The sequence below is a fragment of the Rhea pennata genome, chromosome 22 (genome assembly GCF_028389875.1).
Source record: "Rhea pennata isolate bPtePen1 chromosome 22, bPtePen1.pri, whole genome shotgun sequence".
Lineage (NCBI taxonomy): Eukaryota > Metazoa > Chordata > Aves > Rheiformes > Rheidae > Rhea > Rhea pennata.
The window spans coordinates 7,741,736-7,762,110 of record NC_084684.1 but is presented as its reverse complement, the minus strand read 5'-3'; the positions used below and the strand labels follow the sequence as shown (position 1 = coordinate 7,762,110).

Here is a 20,375-nt window from a genome sequence, read left to right as displayed (position 1 = left end):
GAGGTGGCTTGTTCTCAAGTGTTTAAAAGTCCGACAAACCGTTTGCAGTTCTAGCAGGGATCAACACATTTCTAGAATTAAAACCAACATCTTGGATAGCAAAAATGCTCTGAACAAGGACTCTTTCTTTAATCCAATGCACAAGGGATCTTTCTTTACCAAGCTATAAAATCACTTGCTACAAATCAATTATTTTTGCACTGATTTATTAGCTGCTCTCCAGCTGTTCAGATCAGCACTTAAAAAAATTTCCTGGACAGTCATACTTTTCAAAAGCACTTTCTCTGGAGAACTGCTGGTCCAACCTCATTATACTCTTCCCTGGTGACCCACATATTTCTAAATGCTGTTAAGCTGGTAAGGACAGAAGCACCAATCCACACGGAGCACATCCTATCTCTTGGTGAGATGATCTTGACAGGAGTTGTGTGGGGAATTTGTGTCTTTAGCTCTTTCAGAAGCCTTTCTTTGAAACCTCGGAGAAGAGTTGATCCACCTGATAATAGCACATTCCTTAGGATGGCTGGCTGGATATGCCCAGCACATTTGGCAATGCTCTGGAGGACCATCCCTCCAACCCCTGCTGCAGGGACACCTGCTTCAGCAGGCACAAAAAGTGCTTCAGGAGCTCGGAATAGGTGGTCTCCTGCCTTGACTACATTTCCATCAGGGAGAAGGTACTCGCGTATAAGTTTTGCAGGCTTTTCCTGCAATTTTTGGCTAGGGTCTAAAGCCACATAGCACAACTTCTCCTTCATATCCCTCACAATTTCTCTCTCTGCTGTGCTTACAAAGGCATGCCCAATCTCCAAAAGAAGCCTAGCAAGGTATTTAGTTACATCTCTGCCTGCAAAATCCAGCCTGGTGATGCCTTGTATCAAGCAATGGCCCTCGTAGACAGGGACCGTGACAGTAACACCATCACCACTGTCCAGCACCAGTCCAGTTGTTCGGGCACAGGCATAAAGGGCTGTTAGCGCCTGCAGAGCCACAAAAAGGGCAGGCACCTGGAAGCTTTCAAACATAGTCTCCGTCATATTTTGTCTGTGTGACAGAGGATTGAGTGGGGCCTCAGTCAGCAGTGCTGGCCTCTCACTAGGTTTCATTCTGAGCTCATATTTATATAGGTATCTCCAAATCTTCTCCATGTCATCCCAGGAGGTAACTATTCCATGTTCCATTGGGTAAGTAAGAGCCAAGATGCCTCTTTTGGACTGGGCTTCTTCCCCGATATAATAGTCCTTGTGACCAGCTCCACACATGACAAGTTTGCATTTCGGGTATCCCACAACAGTAGAAATAACCGCACGAGGCGCCCGCTCCCCTGACAGACCAGCCTTGCACTGTCCGGAGCCACTGTCAAAAATCACTGCGGGGGTCCCAGCGGCTGCAGGGCGAGACATTCTCTGCAGGACCGGTGCTGCCTCGTGGCAGCTCTCTCCCTGGCAGCAGCTGCTGACACAGAACATCGAGTCAAGTGCTCTAGATCCCTGAGTCACAAATAGGCACAGTTCTTCGGAGCTCACAACTCTATCACTGCACTTTCTTCCTCGAGAAAGGCCAGGAGCATCTCCCATGTGTCAAACTTAACTCCGATTTATTGTAACACTCTTAGCTGAAAGGCAAGAGAAATAACTTAAAGCCAATTCATTTTAACTAACAAAAGCACGAACTCTCCCTTTTTATGTCTAACCTAGATCACAGCTGGGTTTATTTAAGCACTCTTAAAAGCATCTTCTATTTACAGTGCTACGGTCAAACTCTTTGCAGTCAGCTGCAGCAATCCACTTCCGTCTCAAGCTGCTCAGGAAACACCCAGTCCAGGAAGAAAACTGTCTTTAGGGCGTGTAATCTTTATAAGAACACCTCTGCAGACCTGATATTCTAATCCTTTTAAAATCCATTTGTCTAATCCATAAGAGAGAGATGAGCCTCCAGACAGCACCATGTTCCTATAAAAATGTTAATGTTACAATTGCTGCCATCGTATCTCTTAACACTGTGAGATATTGTCCTAGGATGGCTGGGTGCCTCGCTGCCAGTTCTGCCTGGCTCAAAGAGGACCTCAGATGCTTGGAAGAGCAGAGTGCCAATTCCTACAGCAGTTCTGCTGGGTGCCTACACGTTTTCTGGCGTCTTGGCCAACTCCTGCTCCAGGTCTGTAGCCACACAGTACAATCTTTGACGTCTTCTGCAAAACTGTTCTTCTCTCTAGGTTTTGCATAACAAGGTTTAGTTTCCAAAAACAGCTTTGTGAGCAGCTCTGTGAAGTCCCTGCCTGCAACATGCAGCCTCGAGACTGCACGGGTAGGCAGTACCCTTCGTAGGCTGGTATCGGGTGCATGACACTACGCCTGCTGTCTCTGGCTGAGCCTGTGATGTGCGCTGAGGTGCAGAGTGGCAGGATGGCTTGAGCAGGCACATAAAAGGCCTCTTGAGCCTTCTGAACCTTTTGAGTAGCAACTGTATTAGTCCTTCTCTGTTCTCTAGAGGGCTCAGAGGGCTCTCAGTCATTAGCACTGGCATCCCAGTTGTTTGTATTGCCTTCTCATGCGCATAGCTGTGCATCCAAATCCTCTTCGTGTCATCCCATAAGGTAACTGTGCTATTTGCCATTCAAAGCTTTTGAATTAAACATTCCTACAACACTCTCTTACTAGTTCTATGCAACACCAGACTCCCACAGACCCTCCTGCAGCAGTCCCAATATTATATATTAGTCCCAGTGCTAGTCTGATGACACCTGGTTGGGGCTAGAAGTGTTGTGGAAACAGTGACAATGGCTCTAATCACTCTAGACTAATCTCTTCAACCAGGCAAGAAAACAGCACTGGTGTCTTGTTATGCCTCCAGTTCCCAACCACAGGGTAAGGGTCTGGAAGAGAGAATGCAGACAAGGCTCCAAGCTGTGAAATGAGGGGGGTGGAAACATACTGTGCCCACCCTGGAGATGATAAACAGTGAGATGTCTCAGAGTCCTCGTTACCAATGTGTTTAATGTTTTATTTTCATAAAGGTTTTGTCAGCCAATAAACACACAAACAACTGTAGCACCTTTTAGGTCAGTCAGCCCTCAGCACGGTTTCTTGCTCGTGCTGTGTTGTAGCAAGACATTCATTTGGTCTGGCATTCTCCTTAAAAGCATTTCCGGTGGACTATGGCTGCCCCAAAATCCTTGTAATCACTCACAGTGACCCACATTTGTTTGAAAGATGTCAGGCAGGTGAGGATGGAGGCCCCAATCCACACACAGTATTTCCTCTCAGGGGGGGCAATGATCCTCACAGACATGCCAGGAGGCACCTGCAGCTGCATCTCCTTCAGGATCCGCTCATCCAGACCGGGGAAGAGAGTGGACCCACCTGAGAGCAGGATGTTGCCATAAAGATTCCTGCGCACATCAATGTCACACTTCATGACGCTATTGAAGATCATTTTGTGCACGCCAGCGGCTTCAACTCCGATGTTTGCAGGCACGAAAAGGGTCTCTGGGGCGCGAAAGAGCTGACTGCCTATCTTAATGATATTGCCGTCAGGCAGTCTGTATTCTTTCATGATTTCTTCTGGTTTGGTTTTCATTTCTTGGATGGGGTCTAAAGCTACATAGCACAACTTCTCCTTGATATCTCTCACAATTTCCCTTTCAGCTGTGCTAACAAAAGAGTGCCCACTCTCCAAAAGGAGCCTCATAAAGTACTCAGTGATATCTCGGCCAGCAATATCCAGCCTAGAGACCGCATGGGGTAAACAATATCCTTCATATATGGGGACAGTGTGGGTAACGCCATCCCCGCTGTCCATGACTATTCCAGTGGTACGTGCTGATGCATAGAGCGCCAGAGTTGCCTGGACTGCAACATACATAGCTGGCACCATAAAGCCTTCGAACATGATCTCAGTCATTTTTTCCCGGTTCTGTAGAGGGTTGAGTGGGGCCTCCGTCAGCAGCACTGGCCTTTCACTAGCTTTGATTCTCAGCTCACACTCATACACATGTCTCCAGATCCTTTCCATGTCATCCCAGGACGTGACTATGCCATGGTCGATGGGATAATTCAAAGACAGGACCCCTCGTTTGGACTGAGCTTCTTCTCCAATGTAATATTCTTTCTGTCCGGCTCCCAGCATCGTAGCTTTGGCTTTCGAGCGACCGACGATTGCTGTAATAACTGACCTCGGCGCACTGTCGCCTGCGATACCCGCCTTGCACAACCCAGATCCATTGTCAAAGATGACAGCTGGCACATCCAAAATGTTGGGGTCGAACATTCTTGGCTGAGCCGGTGGCTCCCCGCGAGCCGCTTCGGGGAGCCCAGGGCACCGCGCCGCGGTCACGCGCGGCGCTGCCTCCCCGGTGCCCCTTTACGGGCTGGCCACCACCGCCAGGGAAGTCCTTCCTGGGCCGCGCACCGTGCTGCTCCCAACATCTCTGCCCCCACCGCCTCACAATGGCCGGCGAGACAACAATTCGTCTCCCCGCGCGCCACCCCGTCCCCGGCGCCTCCTCAAAAGCGGTCGGCGAAGCTTTCCCGTGTCCCCAGGCAGATGACCGGCAGGTCACCCAGTCTGATCCGTGGGTCACGGACCACAAAGCGTATCCCTGTACCGAACCTAAGCCCAACTCTTCTATCAGAAAATAAACGCGTGTATCGCAAAATACGTGTGTGACAATACTTGAACTTCTCACACGTGCCTCTGGCTTAGCTAAGAGTCTGCAGAGACTTCCAAGAGGCGGTGAAGATGAGGAAAAGTTCACTTCCTTGTAAGTATTAACAGAATTGCCAACTTGCTTTTCTCAATAATATCTGCATTAGAAGCAGATATTTACCGCTGAATCCTCTTTAATCCTCTATAGGAAATTCTCAAAAAATATTTTAAAATAGATGATAGGACTATGTTTGGCACTAGCAATAGCATTCCAGAGTCTTTTTTTCTGTCCTTGTTACTTAATTTAAACACTGTTCTCTGGTGAAATCATGCACATGAAAAAAATAATTTCTGACTCTTGCTGCTTTAAAAAACACTGGCAGCTTTAAACAGCGCTTGTAGTACCTTCTAGTGCAAAGAAATGCCTTTGCCTAACACACTCCCAGCCTGGGCGGCTGCTGTGTTGCTAAGCATAAACAAGACATGCAGGAGTCCTCTGCCTGTGCTCACCTCTCCCGCTCAGCACTCTGCTGAAGAAGAACAAACTCTTCTTTGGAAGTTTGTTCAAAAGGATTTACAAAATCTTAGACCTTCACAATTGACCCTCATTCATATCTACTTAATTTTTTCTCTTTTGCTTCAAGAGGAAATTTCCCAAAGAGGGAAATTTCAGGCTATACCTTTGAATCCAACCAGATTTGATAATCTAAACACATTTAGAGAGAAAAAATCCTCTTAAAAAAAATCACTATATAACTTAATTTCAAATCCACGGCTGCTGCCGTTTAATTGCTTCTCCCTGTGGCTCTAAATCCAAGTCAACTTCAAAGTGAGGGTGGCTTCTATTAAATTTAATTACTTTTTCTTGCAGCTTGCATGGTAAAGGTGCCAGATACTAAATGAAGGTGGCCACGAATCAGAGGCAGATTCCAAGCAAAGATATATATCAAAAAAATTTTAAATTTAAGCAAACGACCTCCTGGTGCAGTGACTCTTACGACCTAGATGAACTACTAAAAAAACCAAAAAAATAAAAAAGCCATCTAACAAGGGATCAGCTTTGTGTATGTTATTTCCATTTCGCTTAGATTCCAGACGTGCTCATGTTAAATGCCACTCTATCCATTTTAGCAATTTCTCTAATCCTCTTATTATTTGTGTACATATATTTCAGTGTGTGGCACACTTATTTTCATGCATGCTTCTATATTAATGTCAACAGGTGTCCTAATCATTTAAGAGGTTGTTACAGTCATCACACTGGAAGCCCCATTTAATCCAGCACGGTCTGCATGCAGCTTACAGCGAAGTAGTCAGTTTTGAACATGATGTTTAGTATTAAAACAAGGGAATATTGACTGTGATTATTAAATGGAGGTTCAACGTAGACACAGGAATGCTCATCTAGTCCCACATACTGGTTCTGTCATAAATCGCCTTAACGAGGGCATGTGTGAATTAACCTTGTTACTACAGGATTTGTAAGAACGTAGGTGAATTTGCTATTTGTGCTCCGTGCAAACTGAAGAGCTCAGCTCACGGAAGAGGGGCACCTCAAGGCCACAGAAGTTCGGCACGTCCGCCCTGGCAGCATCGCTTAACCTGACACGACAGGACTTGGCTCGGGGAAGGAGAGAGCTCGTTTCCGGAGAGCCCGCCTGCCTCTGGCCTTTGAAGTTTACCAGGCACTGTCAGCGCGGAGAGAGACATTAAGGACAGGACCGAGACAACCAAATTCCTTCCACGGTAGCTGCGAATGCCTAAAGTCGACGGCAAACACCGCTCGCCACCTCGCCCTGGGACTGTGCATGAATTCAAGGCCGAGAGGTGCGTTGGAAACACAGCAGTGTATTTTCACGACATACCAAACACACGAGCCCTGTCCCGCCGCTATCAGACTGAAAACATCCATAGACAGCTAAACGAGTTGCTTATAGGCCACTCCCGCTTACCTGTGACGTGCCAGCGCTAAGCATGCATTTTCACTCGCTGGCTCGTACACAGCTCTGCGCTTTACTGACCACGCCGCCTGCACAGAAGTGCCCCCCGCAAGCTAGCCCTCGTCCTTCCTCCCTGGCAGTCCTCTGCCCACAGACCGCTGGAGACAAACGCGCAGCTCGCGCCAGACACCGAGCGAACCAGGCCAGACCGGAGAGCACCTAGGAAGGGGCGACGAGCCCCTCTGAAAGGTCTGAGGGTGCCTGGGCTGAAGCAGGGAAAGGGAACTGTAGGCCCCATGGCAGCTCTTAGCCCCTGTGCCCACACACCTGTTTGCCTGAAAACCCCAGCAACCCAAATCAATGTGCAGCATCTGTAGCGAGGGGACAAAAGTCTTTATAAACTGAGGCGTTGCCAAAGAAAGAGAGAGACAAGTAGGACCAGAAACTGGCTGAGAGATACTTCTCTGCATCCTTTTCTGCTCCAGGTTACTTTGACACGTTATCTGCAATCTCATTGCTTTTACGTAGCCCCTGTCATCCACAGCTGACCATTTTCAGAGGGTAACCTGCCTCAGAGCAGGCACAGAACAGGGCAGCAGTGGAGACGACGTGATTATAGTACACCAAATACAGGGGAAACCTCTGAAATACTAATTTTCTTCAGAGAAACCGTCCACGAAACCCAGACAATCACGATATTCCGTGTTTCACATAGGAAGGGGACAAACACAAGCGATCAGGTCATGCCCCAAACTCACTCCACTCCGACTCTTTCTCATTTGTAACAGGCGACTGAGTTCCTTTGGCTAATTCAATTCTTAGGAATCTCAGACATGCTGCTCGAAGCAAGACCTGCCATATCCATCATAACCTTGACAAGCAGCTTGATGAATTGGCATAAATTTCTCCACCAAATAACTGAGCTTTCTTAGGCAAGATATACCTGCCACCCCGCCTCCTCCTCCTCTGCCCCCCTCTCACCTCCGTCCTTGTTTTGAATTCTCCCTAAAACGCTGTTATCTTCTTGGCTTACAGTTTGCCTGTTTCCTTCTGTGAAAGGGAAGGACAGATGTCAGGCTGCTGGCTAAGAAAGGCCTGTGACAGCCTGTCTGTCAACAGGGTGACCAATACAGCTTTCCAAGTGGATTTTAAGCTGCAACTTTTTGATTGCCACGAAGCTTCAAAGAAAACGTATTTCTGTATCTCACTTCCTATGATCAAACTTCCTCATTAATCATTCCTATGGCATCAGTTCAGCATATATGTGTGTGTGTGTGTGTGTGTGTGTGTGTGTGTACATTTTATTCAGCTGCAACCAGGTATAGGCATAAAGATAACAAGCCTAGGTTGGGGCTTTTCAGCCCCCCAAGTATTTTCAGCTACTATAGTTGAGATTTTTTTTTTTTTTTTTTTTTGCCTCAGATATGCTAAATACATTAACAAGGAGAAAACAGCAAGAAAGAACAAGAGGCTTACATTTGACAGCATAAATCTCAAGGCAGAGAGAGAGAGTCATGTAAGCAGAAAAATATTGCCTTTGTACGCACAGCAGTAATTCAGCACTTTTGGTATCCCAGCACTTGGGGGTATCCCAGAAACAAACCAAAGGATTTACTGGTTGCACCAGCCAAGATTGCATTTTAGAAGTCTATTCCTATACAGTTGAAAGAACACAGCTGTAGACCTATCTCCCAGGAGCATACGTGTGATTTGTGTAATAGCTTGCATTGGACTCGAAGAGTGAATCCAAACGTATCAGAAACATGTTTCAAGGGAAAATATGAGTAAAAGAAGATATTTGTATCCAGGGGAAAATTAAGTGATGAGGGCTTCAGTAAGCTGCAAAATATTTGTGTTCAGAATACCACCATTCACAGGGAAGGGAGGCTGCTCACCAGCATCTTCTCCACGTCCTAAGAGCCTGGACCAGTGGTTCACAGTGCCTGAAAGTATTAAAAATGCATCAGATGCTGCAGTGACACTAGAAACCTTTACCAAGTCAGCTTGTCAGCACATAAGGACAACACTTTATCTGTGCCACAAACCATTCTAGTAGAGATACAAAATGAATTTATTATTTATATTGACACAGCGCATGGAAATCAGTCAGGCTAGCCTGGGGGGCTACAGAAACTAAGAGCAAATGGGAGGCTCCGCTCCGAAACAGTCAGTCTGAAAAATGAGACATAACAGGTGGATGAGGCAAACAAGCAGGCTAGGGTGGAAGGCAAGGGCGACAGTGTGGAAGGAATCAGCGGCTGCACGCAGTTCATAGCCAGTAAGAAGCAGTAATCACCATCACAGATGCTTAGCTCTAACAACTCGATAAGATCCCTTTCTTTACACAGGAGCTGTGTTTGATTGCTCCCATACTTGTTTCCATCTAAAATTCCCATTTTGCAATGTCTTCGTGACATTCCAAACATCCACAATGCTCTTTGAAGTCAAATTTTAATGTGTTTATTGACACCAGTTATGATATTTCAAACCACATGGGCTACAAATTGTTACCATGCACTCCTCGTGTTTACTGTAATCCCCATATGAAAACAAACTCTGCCTTTCCCGATGGTTTTACATCTTCTTGCTGACTCACTTGCCTTTGTTTATTTAAACTCCTGTTGAGTTTTTTTTTTATATTCAACACATTTTAAATGTAAAACAACAATCCGCAGATTTCAGACGCTATCAAAATCTTTTGCATTCATTTTTATGGGCGCCACATGGCCAAAATCAGTTTTCTCTGCAGCTCCTTGACTTGCGATACTGAGTTTCCGTGTCAAAGCCAGCAGCCAACCCTGCGTGTGTGGTTCTCGTAGCACTGAGGCCAGGGACACAAGCAGAGTCAATGCTCACAGGACAGCCTGGCCCTGAGGAGCTTCCTTCTGATCTCCAGATGTTAGCAGTGGGCTTCACTTGCAGCAAGGGAAGGTTTTGGAGGAGTTCAGACACTCGCCCATCAGAAGGGGTTGCGGTCCCTTCTTTCGTTGGCCAGGGCTGAGCTACGGACACCTCGGTTCCTCCCATCCTATGAAGGTAGCTTGGCCCAGCTGTGATTCCTGCGCAGCATGAGACTACCAGGTGCTTCTGGCTTGGGCCTGTGGCATGGCTTGGCCATCCTCCGGGGGTCATGCTCCATCCAGCCGGGCAGGATTGCCTGCTTGCTGAGCTCTTGGAGGAAGCGGGAGCAGGCCAGCAGTGGAGAGCATCCAGTCACCGGGAGGCACATGCCTCGTCGCTGCCCATGCACTGGGCCATAGACGGATTTCAGCTAGCAGCTGGGAGCCAGGAAGGTTGGGCTCTCCACCATCCGGCATGAAGCAACACTGTTCCAGAGCTCTGCTTCTCGGTGTCCACTGTCACAACGGCATGATCTTATTAAAGTCGCTCTAAGCCATGAGGCAGGCCTGGACTCCCCGTACCGGCTCTAAGGCCCTTTCAGTGCCTAACCTCCTTGGTGGCATCGTGGGCAGCTCCACGGGCCAGCGCTGGAGAGGAGGGGACCACTCCCATTGACAGCCCTGGACCAGGCCCTCCGGAAGGCAAGGCCAAAAAAAGTTGGCTAATTTTGGCTGCAAACAAAAGCACTGGGGAAGCGAGTAAATCAATGCCTGCTAAATAGAAAAAAGGATCTAAGTCAGTGGGGAAAATATGTTTATTTTCTAGTTCTGAAAAGCTATTGGAGAGAGAGAAATTGATATTGTGCACAAATTAAAAAGTATATATAAGATTACAATTCATTGTCCTTTTAAAGAAAACTTAAATTACTGTACAGCTAAATTGGAACAGCTTTGGGGGCTCTTTTGTGGTCTCCTACTCTTGAGGTTCACAAAGTCTAACCAGAATCTCTAGGGGTGGCTGGATTTAATCGTATCATCTAAAATGTAATAAACCCTGCCAGTGATGAACAACTGGGAAGGTATAGACTCCACTGGGATTCAAATTTAATTAAACAATTTGGAATTCAGCATCCAAGAACCACTCAGATTTCACATGCCATCTTCCATTTTGGAAAAAAGAAAATAAGATCTATACCGAGGAAGTGATATAAATTATGCATAAATAGAAGTCTTGGTTGAAAATTCACATATTTAAAATAATAGACCTGATTATTCAAAAATGAACAGAAGGCTAGGAAAAGATTGTTATTCCTTGTTGTATGAATGCTCTGAATCAGGCAGAATAATTTTGCTAAGCTGAACTCCAGTCACTCAGCCACAAATTAGCCTTTCCTGGGAAATGGTAAAACAGAGGCCTCATGGCTCCACTCTCTGAAATAACTCCATCTCCTACAAGTTGCCCCAGAATACTAACGGTAAGAAGGGAAGATCCGAGAATTAAGAACAGGTATAGCAGCCAAGAGATACACAGTCTGTTCCTAGTTCTCCCACCTCCCGTTGGACCACAAGTGTTATCTCTGCAGGTCTGTACTGCAGTGACAACCTACAAAACAGCTGCAATAATCTCACACACCATCTCCTGCATCTCGACGGACAGGAAATTCCAAATTGCACCTGGTGCTTTTCAGCACCAGTACAAGTAATAACACTTGACAGGAAAATAAAAGCAAAGTACAACTTTTTATAATCCTGCAAGCATCCTCTCCCTGACTCGGACAAATCAGACCACTTCAGCCCAGGTGGACGGTATGAAGACACAGCCTGCAGCTGGCCAACTGACATCTTCTTCCAGCCTGTGCGCTGTTCCCCGTTACGTGTGTGGCTCCAGTCTGCACAGGTAAGAGCATTTATAAAAGGAATCAGAGGTGTTGGGAGCTTTGAGGCTGACTAGTGGGAAAAAGGAAATGCAGGGCTCCCTTGCTCTTGGAAAACTGTTAATTCAGCATTGAATACATAACAAACTGTTCTGGAAACTCATTGTTGCTTTAATTCTAATGGCTGTCGGGCCTGGGCTTATGCACAAATTGTTAAAAGCTGTGCCTGAGGTATGAAAGCGACAAGTGGAAAGCGTTCCCATGAAGTATGCAGGATCACTGGAACCAGGCCAGCGGTTTAGGTCAAAACTCAGTCACATGTCCTGTTAGTTGGTCCGGAACATCCTTCAAATCCAGCTAAGCAAACAGCTCGGAGAGCTCTGTGCCAAGTGCCAACTCCAGCTGGCATCATGGTGCATTTTATTCTACAGTTATTGCAGTTTTGGAGGTTATGAAAAGTTTACTAATGAGAAACATTTCAGGAAACCGTGCCAGCAATTTAGGCTGAGAGAAGAGCTGCAATGACATGAACATACATAACTTCGCTGGAAAGTCTGAAATATCAGTTCTACACCCTGAGAGCAGCCTCTCTGTTTATAAATCCCAACAATTCTGAACATCAAGAGCAAGCACAGAGATTTCTCTTAAGATGTTTACGTTGTGCTTTCTAAATATTTAAAATCATCAATGAAATTAAAGACAAAACTTTCATGATGTTTTGTTCCTCAGTTATTTGGTTCATTTTGGTTTGCATGGAAAGTTCTTCTTTTGTAAACATGAATTTGATATGGCGAAAGGGGCTGACAGCACTGAGCAGCCAGAGCTTCTCAGCAAACTGAGTAACCAAGAAAACCCTCTTTACAAGATCTCCCCAAAATTCTGCTCAGAAATAAGACATTGATTTCATTCCTCATGCAGGAAAATTTGCAAGCAATGTTATTTTTTCACCAGCACAGACAGGCAATCAGGCTTTCAATATTTTTTTCAGTTACCACATTTGTGTCCCTATCTTGCCACTGTCTAGCGCTTCCTAAGCTCTGATCAAGCAATATTTGCATGCTGCTTATAGTAATGTCCATCATAAAAATGTACTTGGAGAAGCAGTTGAAAGGGAAGTTGAGGTAGTAAGTTTATATATCTGGTTTTTTTTTTACCATTTCAAATGATCAGTTCAGCTTCAGACACACTGGTGCAGCAGCCCACCACCAAATTGCATTTGAGAGAAGATAAGGTAGAAAAACTAAAGATAAGCTTCCTCTACTTGTTGATTTGAAAAGGGTAATTTTAGCTAGCACTGCCAGAAACTGTACAGAAGGATCTTCCACCGAAGTAGAGTGCTGCATCTCCAGAGATGTTCCTCACCCAGGCTGTTTTAAGGGCTACAGATACGCAGGTGCTCTGCCATGTGGCAGATGGATTTTCACTAGCTGGTGAGATGGTACCTACACAGGCAAAATGCCGCAAATGTGCTTCTCCCTGCACCTAGGCTTGAGAAAAAACACGCCCCATTTTAGACCTGGCTATCAGCAACTCACATAGAAGTAAAGCAGATATATAAGATGCAGAGGACAGGATGGATGGGTGGATGGGGAAGCTGCTGTCTCAGGATTCAGGCATCAGCTACAGATGCGGAGCCCATTTGACTGTTACTCAGTGTCAGGGAGAGGGACAGGTAGGAAACAATTTCACTGAATTCACACAACAAAACTTTAAAGAACTTTCCTGAGCACTATATATTTATTTCTTTAATTTTACAGTCCTCTTTTGGCTTGTGCTTTAACTGGCATTTGACTGACAGAAAAGAAAAGAAAAGAAAAGAAAAGAAAAGAAAAGAAAAGAAAAGAAAAGAAAAGAAAAGAAATGAAAAGAAAAGAAAAGAAAAGAAAAGAAAAGAAAAGAAAAGAAAAGAAAAGGCAGGCTCCCATGGGATTTCTAACAGAATATCGAACTTATTGGAAGTGAAAGGAGAAATACTCAAACTGCAAGCAAAACCTCTGCTCCCATCTTCACTTAGTCTAAGACAATATTTGGGTGCAGTAGGAGTGCAGAGTAGGAGGAGAGCAGTGTTTGTCCATCTACCAGTGCTATTCATCACCGCATTTACCATATTTTCCTTTGCCATCCAGAACTCTTGGCTTCCCTCACGTCTGGGTGTTTTCTAACCAGCCTTAATGCAATAAATCAAAGCTGTCAGCATTGGAAGAAAATTAATGTGAGAAGTTGTTCCAAAGGCCACCAGCCCTTTCCCTACTCTGTGTGCTGTATTAACCCAGAATTCCTCAATAGCTTCCAATGTGCTTCACTACTTTCACAAGGTTTTGAGGCTGTAGTTGCAGTTTTTGAAGGGTGGCATTGAATCCTATCCTTTAAGCTAATGAATTCCTGGACTTTCCTTGAATTTCAAAAAGAAGTGAAAGTGCTCAGTACAAGCTCAAATTTGAGCCTTGGCCATTTCAAGCCAAGCCAAAAGCAAAATCCAGATCCAGAGTTAGAACACACCAGGCTTGGACCTAGGATTTTGGTTTGGACTTTTCATGGAGTAAAAGGCCAAATGATTCAAAAACAATCTTCTTCATAGGTCCTGTAGTGATGGCACTGGTTGAATTATTCATTGTGAGTTATTTATCCAGAGAACGTGGCTGACATTTATGCTGAATAGATTACTTAGAAGTTTTGATTTCTTGCTGCATTACTTGCTCTGCTCTATACCACTCAGCAGCTCCAGCCTCCTCATTTCTGAAAGTCTCTTTTTCCAAGTCTGAGAAAAAGAACACTTGGGAAACAACCTTCAGCTGGTGCTGATTTGATACCTCCAGGGAAAAAGGACAGCCTGGCAGTTAAGGCATTTTCTTGGAACTTAGGAGAGCGATGTTCTTATCCGCATTCAACTGCAGACGAACTCTATAACCCTGGGCATATCACTTAGTCCCCCGTGCCTCTGGCTGCACATTTATAAAACGGACATAGCAGTATTTCCCTAAGAGAGATATGTATGGCCAGATATGTTAAAGATGAAGAATTGCCTAGTTACTATAGAAACTGGAAAAGCACCTAATGCAGATAGAGATTAGAAATAGATCCTCCTGACTGAAAAATCATGGGCAGTTGGGAACTTTATTAGGTAAAATCCATCATGTTGCAATCAGAAGTATTGTGGGAGTTGCTCATAGCTTACTTTAATAGAATGTACCATTTTATTACAAGATTTTTGGGGGATAAACATTGTCATTTTCCCTTGCACACCTTCAAACTCTCATATTTAAAGCATCTATTTAGACTTGTTTTTCTCCAATGGCTTGCGACATTTAGGAGCAATGGAAAACCTTGTTCTACCAATCAAAGATCATCAAAACCAGCACCGTGATTACACAAACTGGCCCAGAAGTCAAAAACCTGGGGCATATTGAGAAAGAAATCTAATTCCAAAATTAAAATCTCATGAGCCATTTAAAGAGAAAGCTCCAAGCAACTGCTAAATGCAACCGTGGGCTAGTCAGTCTCTCCCAGCACGAGGTGGCTAGTTGTTTTAATTAGATCCTCACAAAATTCCTTTCTCCCTGATTTCATATTCGACTCCATCTGTCAGTTGCTCAACTGTAAATGCAGAGGTAGCCCAGTCAGACTTTTGTCCGAATACAAACGGAGCAAGGACTTCAAAACTCAGGCCAGTGTTTGGAAGTTAATCCCTGTTGCAGAACCAACAAAGAGAATCCAATCGCTGTTTCTTTTGCCCAGCTCCCAAATAAACATCATCTTTGCTCTCTTATTTCTCAGAATCTGACTGATGAATTTGGTTTTTTAGAAAAGTATTTAAAACACGAAGGTTCCCCCCTCCTGCAACACATCCAATTATAATAATTTTGAGGTATTTCAAACTTTAGGCCTCAAACTACTCCTCATTGTCCCTTCAAATTATCCAAGTCTTTGACTGAAAAGTCATTATTTCCAAAGACTCCTGGCAGCAGCACTTACTGAAGTGAGGCTGTTCAGGTTTGGGAGTTTAAAAATGGGTTTGCCATTGCAAATGGCTCATCGAGTTAGAGTCGTGTCTCGGTAGGGTAAAGCACTCAAGGCTTTCAATTGCAGCAGGCCCTGCTGACTCAGGGAATGAAAGCTATGGAACTGCTGGCGAAGGAAATGCTAATAATTAAAGCAGTAATCGTGACTCTGGGGCAAGAAATAAATGCCTACCGGGTGACAAGAGATTGAATAAACAAAGCAAATAAGAGCCTCATGCTGCACAATGCCAGAGAGCAGTGATTACAGCTGGCAGCAGAAGCCCCCCCGGCCTTCTGTGCCAGCACAACAGGTAACGCTAGGCAAGGCTCACACAAACCGCGGAGCCTCCCGCCCAGAGGAGCCGCAGGCGCTTGCCACGTCGGAGAGGCGCTTCCAGCAAACGGCTCTGTGCAGCGCTGCTTGCTCGCTCTCCCCTTCGCACAGACGAAGGGCTCTCACCCGAACACCGGAAAACCAGTTCCACGCTCCAAGGGATTCTGCTGGGCACTCCTCAGGGCCATGCTCATCCTCGGCGAAAAAGCCTCTCACTTTCAGCAAAGTGGAGCATGTTCTCCGTCGGTAATGGGCACAAAGGGTATTTGCTGATACTAAAACAAAGACCACTAAAAACTTTTGTCATTTTTTAGCTAGAGGTGGCCTTTGGAACAACAAATGCCATAAATTATTTGGGGGAAATTACTAATGAAACATAGTGTTGACCCAAAATGACAGCAGCAGTAGAAAGCTACACCCTACAACCAAAAGCCTCAAAATACTTTCCAACCAACTAACTCCTCCTCCCCCTCGCAGTATTGTTCCATGAAGCCCAAAAGCTGCTTAATTACAGTGGAGAGCAACAAAAAAATATATCAAACATTTTACTGATAAAATCTTTCCACACAAGCAGCTGGTGTCACCATGGTGCTAAAGGATCACAGATGCACATTAAAAGCTGCGCGCAGCTGTGAATGAGAAAGGACAGGTCGTGTGCCACTAGGAATGGAGAGCTGTCTACTCTTCGGTTTTGGACTACACTGAGAAAAGATACCTGAGAACACTGGTACACGCTGCCTTGTGCTACTGAGTTCCTGGGGGAGACCTAGGATATCACCTCAGTAGAGTAGTCTATCATAAATGAAGTATCTCAGTACGGGCTCACTGAGTGCCCTTCAGGGATTCACGGGGCTTTAGTTCTTACTTCAGTTCCTCCCATGCCATTTCTCCCTTGTTTTCCCTATTTAGACAGTAAGCATACATACGTTACTACATACCGTATTAGTGCTAAGAACCTTTGATATAAATACAGAATATAAGAATTAATACAAATGGAAGCCTTTGTCCCAAATAACTTACAGTCTGTCGTTGTTTATCATTTGTGCTATACCAGAAATATTTCCAGTTAGTATTTTCCTACAGCTTTTCTATGAAGTAGTTCACTGAAAGAAATCCCATGTAATATATGGCATGTGAAGTGCTAAGTGCCTTCCAGGAAATACAAGCTCTCCGCAGACCTGCGTGGCAGCGAGTAGCTGGGCTCTCTCTGGAGGGCTCTGTGTAGGACATGCCTCTGAGAAAAGCCCAGCACATGTGTAACCTGGCCCCTTGTGACTGGCAAATAACTTAATTCACTGTCATTCAGGTGTCAGGTTCCACTTCCTTGTTTACTGAATGTAATAATATCCTTGAGTAGCTGGCTTACACAAGGGACTAAGCGAAGTAATTTGACAGCAAAAATAAACAAATGAAAGGAGTCTTTAAATACATCAAAGAGAAAGTGTGCCACTATCTGTGGGACGATCATCACATGCTGTACCACTGGATACTAGCTCTGAAGCAGAGATGAACTTCATGTTACTGCCTGCAGGGTCAAGAGACACTTCACTCCTATTTGTTGTATACTTGTTTGTTACACTGTATTTGTAATACTTAAAATTCACTTGCATTTTCAATAAACTTTATTCTTTACTCTGGACCAAGATAGGAGGCTACTCTTTTCGGCCCAGGAAATCCTTGCCAGGAAGGCACCGAAGCTCAGGGATAAAGAAAACAGGGAGGAAATCTGCCCCAGGGTGTCAGGAGTGGAAAGTAAAAATCTGTTACACTACCAGTAAATTCAGTGTTGCAAAGGAAACTTTCTGTAGAAAGAACTGAGCCCTTCATTACATGCAGCTAAGAAAAAAAACTCTGTCATTTTTTCATTTGTGGGTGTTTTTTCTTTCTAACAAAACTGAACTAATGATGGGAGTAATTAAATTATAATGCCTACACTATTGTTTGAATAAGGCAAACTCCCTCACATGCCATTAATGTACTACTGCCAGCAGCATCCAGGGAACAGCCTCAACAATCGAGAGGCTTTTCCAGCTCACTGTATGATTTGATCTTTATAAACTTCCCATAACATATACTGTACAGCAGTAAATCATTTATAACATTATTATCCACCCTTCTGGGATCAGAGTGCAACCATTAAGACAATGCAAGAAATCTGGGCTCCTTTCAGCGCTATGTGAAAAGACCCTCATTGGTGAGATTTCATTAATTCAGCAATTCAACAGCTAGATCACACTCCCTACAGGAGCGACTGTACTTTCCACTGGCTACCTTCCTGGGATTTCCCATGGCCCTGGTATTTTTATTTTCCAGTATTGTAGATATTTTCATTTGTATTTCAAAATGGTTATTGCTCGAGTTTGGTTGGCTGGTTGCAGCCCAGTTCCTAATGGAAGAAGGAAGCAGTCTCAGAGAAAAAAGCAAGCTGCTTTCTGAGTTAGCATCAGACTGCTCCCAACTTAACTACGGTGAAAAGATTGCTGAAGTCTCCTTCTTCATCAAAAGCGCTACTAAATTTTCTAGTTCAAAACTGAGATAGGAAATAAAACCAAGGAGATGCAAAGCTCCATCCAAGCTCAGGTGCCTGCGTGGAGGAGGCAGCTGGCTGGCTGGCACCCTTCTAGGGCGCCAGTCCCAGCTCCGTTTGCTTTTCGCCCTTCTCATTTGCGGAGCTCCACGTGTGTGACAGGGCCAGATAAGCCCTTTCAGCCCTATAACTAAGGAATAAACCTCCTTTCCACCTCAGATAGTCACAGACTAAGGACACCAGTAAGAGAGAGTAAAAACACCTTCCCATGGATCTTGACTATACCTGCCATAGGCTTTATCTCACAAAAAGATTCCTTCTGAGCATCAGCCCAGCTGAAAGCTTGGGAGTGGAAAATGTTTGAGTGTCAAACCCATGAAAAATCTGCACATTTGTATCAAAGGCTATAAAACATGGCAGCTGCAATTTTCAGCCTGGAGACTGGGTCAGTTCAATCCAAAATCTCAAAACAAAACTCAGGAGGTAGGATAGTGTGGAGAGCTCAACCAAAGAAAAGGTTTGCATGACCTTCTCTGAACAACCTCTGCTAAATTCCACGCAGATTTAATGCGTGGGTGCCCAAACATTAAAAAGTATTGATTAAAACAAAAATACCACCACTGCACTTGTTTGTTACAGCATAAGCCAAAGCCCACTGAACACTGACTTTCCTCAGGCCCACGAGCAGTGCTTTTACTGGTAGGAGAAGACAACAGGCCTGTACTGCAAGGACTGTGCTCTTCCACAAGAGAAGCAGCATGTCTTTAGGAGAGAGGAACAAATCAGTGGGAACGTGAGAAAATTTGTGTTGCTGGCCATGGTATAAAAAACTTGTTAATATGGTAGAACATAATTTTCTGTATGATTTCTCAGCATAAAATTCACTAATACAAAGCTAATGCAGTGACAGTGCAGCCCCGAGCAAGCAGCTCAAAATCAGATTCATCAGTGTTAGCGCTGAACCTGCAATCTTTCCATTCATACCTACAACAATATTAGCATTAAACAAAAATAACAGAATTCACCAAACCTTTTCAGAGCATCATTTCAGAGCCACTGAATAATTTTATGTGGGCTTAATCAATTCCTATACATACAGTACATATACATGGACTTAATCAATTCATATACATATACATTGATATATCTAGACTGGTTACGTAAAACCAAGTCAGTTGTTTGGCTACAAGCCTACAGTTTTTCACATATCCTTCAGAATAAAAGGAGAAAATCACAGCTTTTGTAATGGGCTGCTTTTATTCCAAAAAAAGCATATTAAGAAAGAGACCGACTTTCAAACAGCTACTCACTGCCCTTTGATTATTTGTTGCAATTAATGTTTTTGTACCAGCCCTTCAAGAGAAGATTCTTTTATAATGCATCACTCCACAATACTGGATTTAATTTTCTTTGGATAAACATTAAAAGATAGTACTTGAAAAGCCTTCCTACAAAAACCACAGTCCTCTTGCCTGGTGAGCAACAATAGCTAACACAAACTGTGCCCTCTCTCTCTTTGAGGGAATAAAAAACACCAGTTTAAGTAGACAGGAAGAGAACTGTCCAGCCCACAGCAACTGCTGTTTAAATTGCAAATGCCTCCGCTTGCACGGGGCTCAGTGTCCCTGTGCGTTCCACTGGCCGAGCACAATACCTTTCATTTCTTTACAAAGTGGGAGATGACTGACAGGCCCTCCTTCTCCTACGGATGCCAAACTGAATCCAGCTCCCTGTCGGGACGCCCCTCCTGAAACCGGTCCAAATCCTGGCTCTCTAGTCCTGCTTCTGACCTGTCCCTGCTGCGGTAGGTAGCAAGCAAAGCCTTTTTTTCATCAAGTCAATCCCCAGGCCTCCTCAAATGTCGCATCTTTTCAACATACCTGATGGGCAAAATAGACCTTGGTGCTCTCTCTGCTGAAGCCAAGCACTCAGATGGCTCTGCTGGAAATCGAACAACAGCTGAGCGAGACTGAAAGTTTGTTCTGTCTGGAAGACCTCAAACCACACCCGAATGGACAGGCTTCCTATGAGTGGCCTCTGCTCATCACATCAGTGGCCAGCGCTCATTATAGTCTCAATATATGTGATCATCGTGATTATGGGAGATGAACGGAGCAACCAGCTTGCAGGTCAGCAATGGTGGCCCTTGGTCCCGCTACAGGAAATCCTAGCACGTTGGCCAAGGACCAGCTGTACCGGCCCGGTTCTGCTGCGG

The 20,375-nt window shown here is 44.7% G+C and overlaps 2 protein-coding genes across 2 annotated transcripts; both read right to left on the bottom strand.

The window, feature by feature from the left end:
- Positions 1-269: 269 nt before the first annotated feature.
- Positions 270-1,403, bottom strand: LOC134149910 (uncharacterized). The gene has a single exon (XM_062593204.1). It carries the CDS (start codon positions 1,401-1,403, stop codon positions 270-272), a length of 1,134 nt encoding a protein of 377 aa, XP_062449188.1.
- A 1,732-nt stretch (positions 1,404-3,135) lies between these two features.
- On the bottom strand, positions 3,136-4,269 carry LOC134149905 (uncharacterized). Its single transcript, XM_062593198.1, has one exon. It carries the CDS (start codon positions 4,267-4,269, stop codon positions 3,136-3,138), a length of 1,134 nt encoding a protein of 377 aa, XP_062449182.1.
- Between the last annotated feature and the right edge of the window lie 16,106 nt (positions 4,270-20,375).